Source organism: Sceloporus occidentalis, unplaced genomic scaffold (assembly GCF_023333645.1).
Source record: "Sceloporus occidentalis isolate IW3139 unplaced genomic scaffold, rSceOcc1.0.p SCAF_2, whole genome shotgun sequence".
In the NCBI taxonomy this organism is placed as follows: Eukaryota; Metazoa; Chordata; class Lepidosauria; order Squamata; family Phrynosomatidae; genus Sceloporus; species Sceloporus occidentalis.
In genome coordinates, this window is record NW_028316982.1 from 250,890,333 (window position 1) to 250,901,506 (window position 11,174).

At 39.3% G+C, this 11,174-nt stretch overlaps 1 protein-coding gene across 1 annotated transcript; it reads right to left on the reverse strand.

Moving 5' to 3' along the window:
* Window positions 1-5,010: 5,010 nt before the first annotated feature.
* LOC149319986 (vitelline membrane outer layer protein 1-like) lies at window positions 5,011-10,639 on the reverse strand. Its single transcript, XM_089508240.1, has 3 exons — window positions 10,469-10,639; window positions 8,198-8,301; window positions 5,011-5,323 (listed from the first exon to the last, which is right to left on the reverse strand). Exons 1-3 carry the CDS (start codon window positions 10,637-10,639, stop codon window positions 5,026-5,028), a joined length of 573 nt encoding a protein of 190 aa, XP_089364366.1. The 3' UTR covers window positions 5,011-5,025.
* Between the last annotated feature and the right edge of the window lie 535 nt (window positions 10,640-11,174).

Here is an 11,174-nt window from a genome sequence, read left to right on the forward strand (position 1 = left end):
GTGACTGCTTTTCCTCTTTCCCTTGGGGGTTTAATAAAAGTGCAGGAAGTCAAGAAGGGTTGCAATCCACTGGAGAGATTATTGTACACACACAAAAAAAACCAGGACACTCACACAACCATACCTTTCAACATTTTACATTTAGGATGTGTATGGACAAGCAAAATCAGAGTGTGGTCAAGATGGCCAAAGTTATTAATGAAGAAGAATTAACAAGTGAGGAGAGGCTATAACAACTTGCTTTTTCCTTAGTCTATCAGGAAGGGCAAGACTTTAGCCTCTCCTTTCCTCTCCTCCCTGCTGAATTAACTGAGTACAAACTACTTTTGCCCTTTAGTCTCAGATTGTATTAGTTGAAATAAGATGAAGACAAAGGGGGGATGTTGAAGGGGGAGAGAAAAACTGGGACATTTTAAAAGGACTTGAAAAAGTGGGACAGCAGTGGATTAATTGGTACTGTCCTTGCCAAATGGATAGAAGTGGTGAGTGTGCACAATTTAACTACCTTATAACTAAGGGATGTACAGGGATACCTCATTTCACTCACATTTGTTTTGAGTTGACACAAGAACTACAGCCACAAAAACCACAACATGCTGAAATATTAGCCCTGTCTAAAAGAGAGTTCACCTAGTGCTTGGTAACCCATTGACTAGAACAGCCATTGCACTGCAGCCATAGGAAACCTCTTCAATGGTGGGGAATGCTGGGAGAAAAATGTAAAATAATGAATGCATCTAATCTTCATGATTAGAATAAAAGTCAGAGTAATTTACATAATTAGAATAATTTGCATAACATGCAGATTAGATGCCTCAGTATGAGCTTCAAATAAAGGTTAAAATAGTGTTCACCAGTAGACTGGTAATTCTCTAACTGGAGCAGAGGTGAGAAATGTGCAGCCCAATCCAACATCGCTAATGGCGAGGAAAGTTGGGAGATAAATTCCAACACCATTTGGAGAGCCACAGCATTCTTAATCCTTATTAGAAAGCTTAACAGAGCCAATTGTTTCCACATTCTCTCAGATGGAAGCTGATACCAACATATGCCAAGCAGTTTCTTCAAGTGGATTGTAGACTCCATCTTGAGACTTGTCTAACTACACATCTTGTAGATCTAACATGTGTTTTATGAAGTAATATGCCTTCAGAGTGATTATGACTTATGATAACGCTATCATAGGGATTTCTGGGCAAGATTCATTCCTACGAGGTTTGCCATTGTCTTCTTCTAAGGCTAAGAGAGTGTGACTTGCCTAAGGTCACACAATGAGTTTCAGTATCTGAGTGGAAATTCAAACCCTGGTCCCAAACAGTCCCAGTTTGACACTCAAGCTACTATATCACACTGCTTCTCATTTTCACATCACGTGACAATGATTTTGGGGCTTTCTAGGTTCTCTCCCACCATCTCAGTCTAATGAAGAGTCATTTTAGGGGCCCAATAAAGGTATTATCAAACTCTGATCAAAGGGTTTTTAACTTTTGGTTGGGTTAATAAAGTATGATTACAAAGTAAAGGAATAAGGGGCAGAGAAAACAGAAAGAGAAAGGGAAAACACATAGAGTTTGAACTTAGATGCAGTTTTATGTAAAGAGATTCTAGGTACTGATGGTGAGGGAAAAACAGGTTAAGTTTCCTTTCTTGGAATTCTGAAATCCAAAATATAAACTCTTTTTTCTCGAAAATTCATATTGATTTTAATTTATCTTGTTGTTTAATTTCTATTTTATTGCCTTTTGACTATTGTTTTTATGACTGGGGGGGGGAGGGTTGGAATATGGGACTGTTTTAAATTGTGAATTTTACTCTTACCATATTTTATTGTTATATTGTGTTGTAATCAGCCTTGATTCAATCAGGAAAAGGCAGAATATAAATAAATAAATAATTATTATTAGTCTAAAAATTTATGCCCCCAAATTGACCCCCAAATCCCAGGTTGACTTTATCTATGGGTCATCATGGAACTGTGATAGCAGCTCTTTCTGATTTACCCATCTCGTCAGGAGAGAGTTTCTTTTTCTCTTGAGCCAAGCAAAAAGAGTCCTGGGTGATTAACTGCTGTTAAACAAACAGAGTCCCTCTCCTAGCCACACTGTCTTCTGCTGTCTGAGGAGTGAAGGATGAAACCAAAGTTGAAATGCTGAAGCAAAAAGCCTCAATTAGAGTCTCTCTTGCTGTGTGCACACACACACACTGAAGGAGCCTCCAAGTTTTATCCTCAACTTATCTACGGGTCTCGGCAAAATCCATAATTTTGGCCCCAAAACCTGTCCTTGACTTAATCACAAGGCCAACTTATAGTTGAGTATATATGGTATGCTCTGTGAGAAGTGGAGAGCTAGTGAAGTGGAGGCTCAGATCCACAATAGTTTTTTTTTAAATATTTTAAAAAAATTATTTAATTCATATTCAGCCAAACATAAACATATCACATACAAACAAATAAGCCTACATCTTTATAACAACATAGCATAAACAATTACAATATATACATAACCGTCAACTCCTTCAGAAACAATCATACATCCCTTTCTGTCCTATCATCTAACTTCCCATCTTATCTTCCCTTCCATACAATTCCTTCCTTTTTCCTTCCTTCTCCCTTCATATCTTCCACTATTCCTAACCTATTCTTCCTTCATCTCTCCTTGCCTATCCTTCTCTTCCGTATCACCTCCTACTAACTTCCACTCCACTACCATTCCTACTTACTCTAGCCTTCTACAACATACTAAAATCTTCTTTCTTCTATCCATTCATACGACTTCCTCCTCCCCCTTCTTGCTGGTTGTTTTATCTTGTAAAAAGTCTGGACTTTAATTTATCTTCTCTTCGAGCCACCACTTACTTATTACAAACTTAAATCATATTCATCTATTTTGTGGAGACTGTGCAAATCAGATTCTGCTTTGTTGAGACTTATTTAACTTCATTATTTCTCTTGCAATACCAAAATTTATTTACAATTCATATATTTGTGGATATCTGTATTGATAAATTTATTATGTTTTCCCGATCCCCCCAAGATATTCCAGTACTCTTCCCCATGTTTGATCTATTTTATTTAATGTCTCTCCTCTTAAGATTAGAGTCAGCCTGTCCATTTCAACTGCTTCGTACAGGCTCTCTAACCATTCGTTTCTTTCAGGAATTTTTTCCGTCTTCCACAGTCTTGCCAAAGATATCCTTGCTAGAGTAATTGCGTAGAAAAGAATTTTACCATATTTCTTCTCTAGCACATCATCCATCATGTTCAACAGGTATAATTCTGGAAGTTTTTGTAAAGTAATATTCAACATTTCTGATAGTGTTCCATTTACCATATCCCAAAACTTCCCTATTCTTTCACAAGACCACCAACAGTGGTAGAAGGTGCCCTGTTCTTTTTTTACATTTCCAACAGATGGGTGAACTGTTTTTATATATCTTCGAAATTTTTTCAGGTGTTAAATACCAGCGCAGATATACTTTATAATAATTTTCTTGCATCCTTTGTGAAGCCGAGTATTTGGGAACATTGCGCCATACTTTTCCCCATTTTGCTAACTCCAAATTATGTCCTACATTTTTAGCCCATTTGACCATAACATCTTTAACCACCTCTGTTTCTAAATTTTCTTGTAATAATAACTTATATAGTTTCCCGATAGTGCCCTTTGAGTATGTTGTAATAAATTTAAAAACTTCGGGTTCGTTATTTTCTTTTACAAATCCGATTTTTCTCTTGTCCGTTTGCCACCTCTCCATAATTTGCCTATAAGGAAACCAATTTATCTCATACTCTTCTTTAGCCAATTGCTCCATTGATTTTAATTTTGTCTTATCTCCAAATGTTTTTAGTAAATTTTTATATGTGAGCCAATTTTCATCTTGCAACATTTCTCTCCTTTGAAAGGCCTCCTGAGGGGAGACCCAATTAGGTAACTTTATCATTAATCTCTTTTTATACCTTTTCCAGACTTCTAAAAGTGACTTCCTGATACAGTGATAATTAAAAATTTTATTCACACTTTCTTTTCCATACGCCAGATAGGCATGATAGGCATGCCTAACCAGATCCACAATAGTTTTGAAGAATTGTGAATTGTGTAGATAATTGTGTATATTCATAGGAGTCATACTCCTATTGAACAGATTGTAGGGGGAAGTGTGTGTAAACAAATATAACACCATTGAAGTGTAACTGCAGATACTGAAAGAACTGAAACAGTGATAATTTTGTAACCAGTGAAGTAAAATAACATTTTGTAACCACAAGCTTTAAAAGCCAGCTGCCAGGAGAAAAAAACACCGTAAGCTCTTTGTGTAAATAAAAACTATTTTTCTTCTTGTTCACAACAGAGTGGGCTGAAGTGATTATTTAGTAACAACAACAGAAATACGCTACCAAGTATCTGAAAATATTTATTAATAAAGAGGGGTAAAGTGTAAGGTTGAGTGTGGTAGGGCCCAGGGATAGTTTCTGAGGGAAGAAAAGCCTGACTACTTTAGGGAAAACAGGTAAGGAATCCTGTGTAACTTGGGACACTGGATCGCCACATTTCTGACTTTATAGTGACTCTAAGGGTTTCTTGACAAGTTTTGTTCAGAGGAGGTTTGCCATTGCCTTCCCCTGAAGCTAAGAGCATGTGACTTGCCCCAAGTCACCCAATGGGTTTCAAGGCTGAGCTGGGAATTGAACCCTTGTCTCAAACCATTACTCAATATATAAGGTGTCTACAAAACATAAATGAAAGTCATGTTTAAACATGGGTCACATATCCAAGAGATCTCACTACCTATATGCAAATATTCCAAAATCCCCAAAACTCTGAAATCTAAAACACTTCTGGTCCCAAGCATTTTACATAAGGGAAGTTCAACCTGTATTAATTAGTTACCTTGGTTTTAAGATAAAGAAAAGACATAAACACACCAAAAAATCTTAATATATGATTTAATTGTGTTTAGGACTCATGACAGGAAACCCAATAGCACATCGAGAGCTGTGATATAGCACAATGATGAAGTAACACTTCAGTCACAGCAGAAGAACTTCACATCATTAAGTGATGTTTCCTCAACACCTACCAACTTAGATTCCACTTTTGTCTTCATTCCACATATGGAGCCAGAAGGGCAACGCTTGCTCCATGGGCCAAAAGGGTGACGCCAGCTAGATGACTCGCCTGACACTTCAGTCCCATCTTCACATCTGAATTTAATGTTGGTAGCTGATGTATCATCACCTAACCCTTCGCTTTTTTTCACCTGCATTGAAAAGGAAACCAGGTGACCTTTGCGGCATTTCACAGGTTTTGTCCAAGTTCCTGACCTGATAAAGAAGAAATTATGTTGTCATTAGTAAGGATGTGAGATGATGGCTTCAGGTGGATAATGAGGAGTGGGCAGCAATGCTGTCCTTCTGCATTTCTCCAGTTGTTTTCTTCTCTTGGAGGACAGAGTTGCCTACACTACAAACCTCATTTGCATTTCCTAAACTGATGTCTCTGATGTGGTGGGGTGTACCATGCAATTGATCACCAGCACTGAAGCAAAATTCAAGCATTCCAGACAGCTTCTGTATGTGGAATTTTGTGAATTTATCACAAACAAGCCAAATCTTGTGGCTTTTGACAATTTCTTCAACAGTGTAATTTGATTCGATAAGGATGAGAAAGTGTGTGAACATTTTTTTACTCCTCTACTGAGCTATATTTAATATGGCAGATCCATGAACTGTCATGTTGCATAAAGAGTAAAGTAACATTTAGTTCAGCTCAGTTTTTTCTAATGTTGATGGTCAACCTCAAAGAGGTTATACATGTAGGGCAACACATAGACAGGGAGTAGAATCAGTGTTGATGCTCCTGATGGAATGGGTTACATCCTCAAAAATTCATGCAAAATGAAACTTGAGTCTTCCAGGTTCCATAACCAAACTCTGTTGTCTTTTCTGCAATAGATTAACATGGCAGCTCCCTCAAAGTATCTGAATGTGCGTGGTAGAATTTTTCACTCTTATTTCCACTACCTACTAATAGGTCTACCCTCCTTTTATTAATGCGCTGTAATGTACAGGTGACACAGTTCCTCCCTTATATGTTCTGGAAATGAATTTTAATGAAAATTAAACATAAACCCAAATTATCATTGTCATTTATGAACTTTTTCTAAGAACTAGCATGGCACATTGCTTTCCCCCTCCTCCCCTTCAATCTTTTTTGTGTTATGTCTTTAGGCACTTTCTCATTATTACTTTTGGTTAACTAATCTGGAGCCCTACTTCAATTTGTAATTTGTTAAAGCTGAGAATAAAAATGGCTTTAAATGGGGGGGGGGGGGGAGGAAACAAAGCTGGGAGATTTTGAGCCCTACAAAATCATGGAGAGAGTATTGGAGGATAAGAAAGGGTCAGAGGGGTTGGTAGGGCACTCCAAGATTCAGCTGTGTAAATGTACCCTTAGGACACTACTATTTGCCCACCACTGCTTTACATTAACAAACAAATCCAATTTTTGTCACTCTGTAGATAAAAATAGAAGAAAATGTTTTTCACTCCCATAGCAAGGTCAGTTCCTGTAATATTCCCATGCATTGCATTACTGGCCCTCTAGAAAAAGAGAATTGAGTTGCTAAGACAAGGAGTTAAATTTAAACATAAAACTGTAGAAGCTAAATTTCTATCACAGGTGTTGTTTCCTCCCTCTGCATGGGCCTTTTTAAAATCCTGTATAAAGTCTTCTTAGGGCTCATTCCTACTATGATATAAACCGAATTGCTGATCAATTTATATGTGCGTCATTCACGCTTGAAAGCAGTTTAAATGCAATTGCCCCAATCCTCAGCAGCAGGGTCCTTCCAGGGCCGGGCATCCCTTCGAGGTGGCTCCTGTACCTGTGCCAAGCTCTACTGCCTGCCCATCCCTCCCAGAGCACATGCCCAGTGGCAGTACCCTCCCTGCCCAGCCTTACAGCAACAACAAAGCTATGGCTGGCAGGAGAGAGGGCCGATGGATGCTCCGGGCAGCCCCGTTCCTGATGACATGGGACTTTTAGGGGCTCTGGGGCCACCACCTCCCCTCCTGCTGCAGCTTCTCCTCCTCCTGTTGCTCCCACCTCAGACCCTTGGAGGGCCATATCTTGGGCTGTAGAGGGGGCTCCCCTCTTGATTCAGGTGCTGCAGCTGCCCATGATGCCTCCTGGACTCCTCTGCCCCGAAAGAGGACCTGCCCTGGAAAAGGAGGATGCCTGAGGAGGGGGAGAGAGGCGGGAAGTGGAAGGTTTTTTCTGGAGAGGTTTGCCATTGCCTTCCCCTAAGGCTGAGAGAATGTGGCTTGTTCAAGGTCACCCAGTGCATTTCCATGGCTGGGCAAGGAACCCAATCCTGGTGTCCAGAGTCATAGTCCAACACTAAAACTATTGCACCACACTTTGTAAGGTTTTTTCAGAGGAGGTTTGCCATTGCCCTCTGCTGCCCTGGAAAAGGAGGACACCTGAGGAGGAGGAAAAAGGCAGGAGGCAGAAGGTGGAAGGGTCCCTCCTTTAGCTTTCTATCTCCCGGGGCTGTTGGGCATTGCCACACCCACCCAATGATTGACATTTAAAAGAAAAACACCCCAGCTAGTGTGAATGACAATAGTGTCAAAAAAGACACGAATGCATAGAATTACGCATCAACTGGAATCAATTTACTGACCCAGTGTCAAAGCAAATTGCAAACTGATTTAAATGTAAGTGGGAATGAGCAATTAAACTTTGTACCTGTGGTCTTTTGGTCTATTTTTTTCTACGAGGCTTGGGGTCCTGTATAGTTTAAGTATGTTCTAATGTCAATTTTTACATATTTTAGCTGCATTGTATTTGCTTTCATTTGTAAGCCTCTTTCTTGATCTGTTTTTGTCCTTTCCCCCCCATGGGGCTTTGGGCCCTGGCATAAACATGGTATCACATGGAACCTGTACCTTAAGATTGTAAACATATTGACTTCACTGAACTAGAAAGAAGTTCCATTGAACTTGGTGAGACTAAAATTTGAGCAGACATGTGCAGAGTTTGAAGCTACTCAAGAATTCAGAAGCAATCAGAAAGAGTCCCCTTGCTTTCATCCAGCATAAAAGATTTCAGTCTATCACTCTCCATCACCATTTTACAAGCAACAAAGTCATAGAGGAAGAGAAAGATTTTATTTTTTTTAGAAAGTGACTCACATTCCGGCTTTAGACTCTATCATGTCACCATTTGAGCAAAGGAGACGAATGGAATTCAGAAATGTGTCATCATTTGCCAACAATTTATTTACGTATGGCTGTACCTAGTAGGACAAAAAAGGAGAAACAGCATTTAACTATGCTATTTTAAACTTATGTTTTAATATGAGTAATATTTAATTATTTTTTAACTTTTGTAACCAGGGAGAAAGTTGGGATATAAATCCCCTAAATAAATAAATATGTCATAGGCTGCAACACTGTTAATGATTATATAGTACCACTTTTAGTGGTAAATTCCTGTTGCAAAGCCTGGATTATCATATACTGTACTGTACTGATCAGACTAGATCAGTAATGCACAGTGTTAGTGCAAGTCGTGTAAATTCCAAACTATGTGCAACATCTACTGGAGAAGGATGTGAATATAAAATGGCTTCTTAGTATCCACTGGGGTTTGGTTCATTTTTCTCCATGGATTACCAAAATCTGTGGATGATGAAGTCCCATTATATACAGTGGTGTAATAAAAAGTCATTCCTTGTATACAATGGCAAAATCGTAGTTTGTTTTTTGGATTTTTGGATGTGAATATCTCCAACAGTGGTTGGTCAAATCTGTGGATACACAATCTATGGATAAAGAGGGCTGACTCTTTGTAATTGTTACAGATTGACTGATCCTAGTCTTCTGTCTCCTATCTTTTCTTTATTTGATTCCCCCTGGTGGCCAACATTAGTAGCTCCTTCCCTTAGCCATAATGCCCCTAATAAAGGTATCATGTATTTCATGTCACATAGGACCTAATCACACTGGATGAATCCCGCACATAAACGGGATTTTAAAAGTAGGGGGGAGGGGAAGCAAATACTTGAGGTTTTTCAGACACATTTGCACCAAAGAGTAATAATGCAAAAATAAAGCAAACAGAAAGTCGACAAAAATGACACCTTTTTATTTTCAGAAGTTCCCAAAAGTAAAACTGTGTCATTTTTGTTGACTTTCCATTCGCTTTATTTTCACGTTATTATTCTTTGGAAGAAATGTCATCTAAAAAAATGTCCCACATTTGTGGGGTTTTTCCTACTTTTAAATCCCATTTATGTGTGGGATTCGTCTAGTGTGATAAGGTCCATAGTGAAAGTCTTAGGGTATGCTTTGGGAAGAAGGACATGACATCTGATAGACTTGCAGCTGCTGTCATTGTTGCTACAGAGAAGGAATAAATTAAATAAACTAAATGGGGGAAATGAGCCATTACTACAATACTACAAAATCCCCATGTAAAATGCTTTCTTTGGGAATTATTTACTCCATCTGGTCTCAATATACTGATACTGCAGCCCTAAAATTGCCCCCAATCCCCCCCCCCCCCCGAAATTAATGGTAAATATTAGAGTTGTCACATTTCAAAGCCTGGCCCTAAATCTCTAGTTTTCAGGGATCATTTCTAGCTGGGTGATGAAGATGCAAATGCTTCAGGTTTAGTGTGCCAGCTCTAGTTAAGAGGACAGGGCTCAGTGCAGATCTGCAGCTTAGTACAGCAGCAAGTTCCTCCGATTTGCAAAGTTTAATTGATTCTTTGCTGCAACTTGCAAAAGCTCTCCCTGGGGTCTAGTTATTTACTTAGAGTCCTCCTTCCCTCCCTGTTGGTGTAGTGCAGAGCTTACCCATCATTCTGCACTACACCCATCTTCTGGCTAGAAGTAGGGAGACTGGGTTAAATGTGCCCTATCCCTTTCCTTAAATGGGTGAGTAGGAATAATCCTCTTTTCCACCTTGATATGGGATCAGCCATTTTAACTAAGGCTTCTCCCTTAATTTCCAAACAGAAAATTTGTTTTCTCTCTGTTTGTGCATATGTGAATTTGAATGAGAAGTGGTGGGCAGCTGTGCTTAGCACTTAGTGCATAACACTTAATGGTATCACCAGGGGTTGTCCCTTGGTCTTAAGGTTTGACTTAGAAATCCTAGGGTTGAGACAATCTTAAAATGGCAGCCCTAGTAAACAACACCCCCAAAAACTATGGTGGTGTCATTTGTTATTTAAAGTTTATTGCAGGGTTCCATGGCCTCTTCCATGCCCCAAATAGCCTCTCTCTTGGCCTCCCTTTAAGAAAGTGGAAGTGAGCTAAAATTCACTTTTTCTGGCTCCAAATGGATCTGGGGAGTGCAGTTTTCCAATGTCTTGGTGTGTGTGTGTGAGTGTATGTTTGGAAACAGTCCCCAGAGCCCACCAGAACAAACAAATGGACAGTGCAAAGAAAACACCTTCAATGAGAAGCCATTAGCAAATCCTTTGGGGCATAATGCTATGTCCCCCCAAGTGCCCCACTTTCCTCCATTTGGCACGGTGAGGACAGTATGATGCTTTCTGGCGTCAGAATCCCAGAGGCCGAAGGATAGGATCAAGAAGAGCACAGCACTGACAGAGAGGTCCATCGAAGGTAGTCTGTTCCAATCCAGCAGCAAGAAATATTGGGGAGGAAAATGGAAGCCATGAGAGAATGTGCTAGATTTGTAACTAACCTTAAACTGAGAGAACTGTAGTTGTTTTCCCTCTTCTCTAGTCAAACTGTTTTTCAGAGTAACAAGCACTCAACTTTTCACTGGGGTATACTGGTACATATCTATATTATGCATACATTTGGAGAAGTAGAATTCACTACTGAAACATGAAACTACATTCAGACAGTATACTGGCTTTTCCAACTATTTTTTCGTTTTATACACACACACACACACACACACACACAACTATAATTTGATTTTTTAATAAATAATGTGGACATTTTTGGAAATTTAACTTGGATTGATTCCAAAATTCACAACCCAGCATACCTGACAACCAGAATGTAATGGCATTAATGCCAGTTATAGCAAAAGGCACCAGATCCTATGTGATCTTTGAAGCTAAACAGTCAGCCTTGGTTAGCACTTGGATGGGAGAATGCCAAGGCATACCAGGCGGTATAAC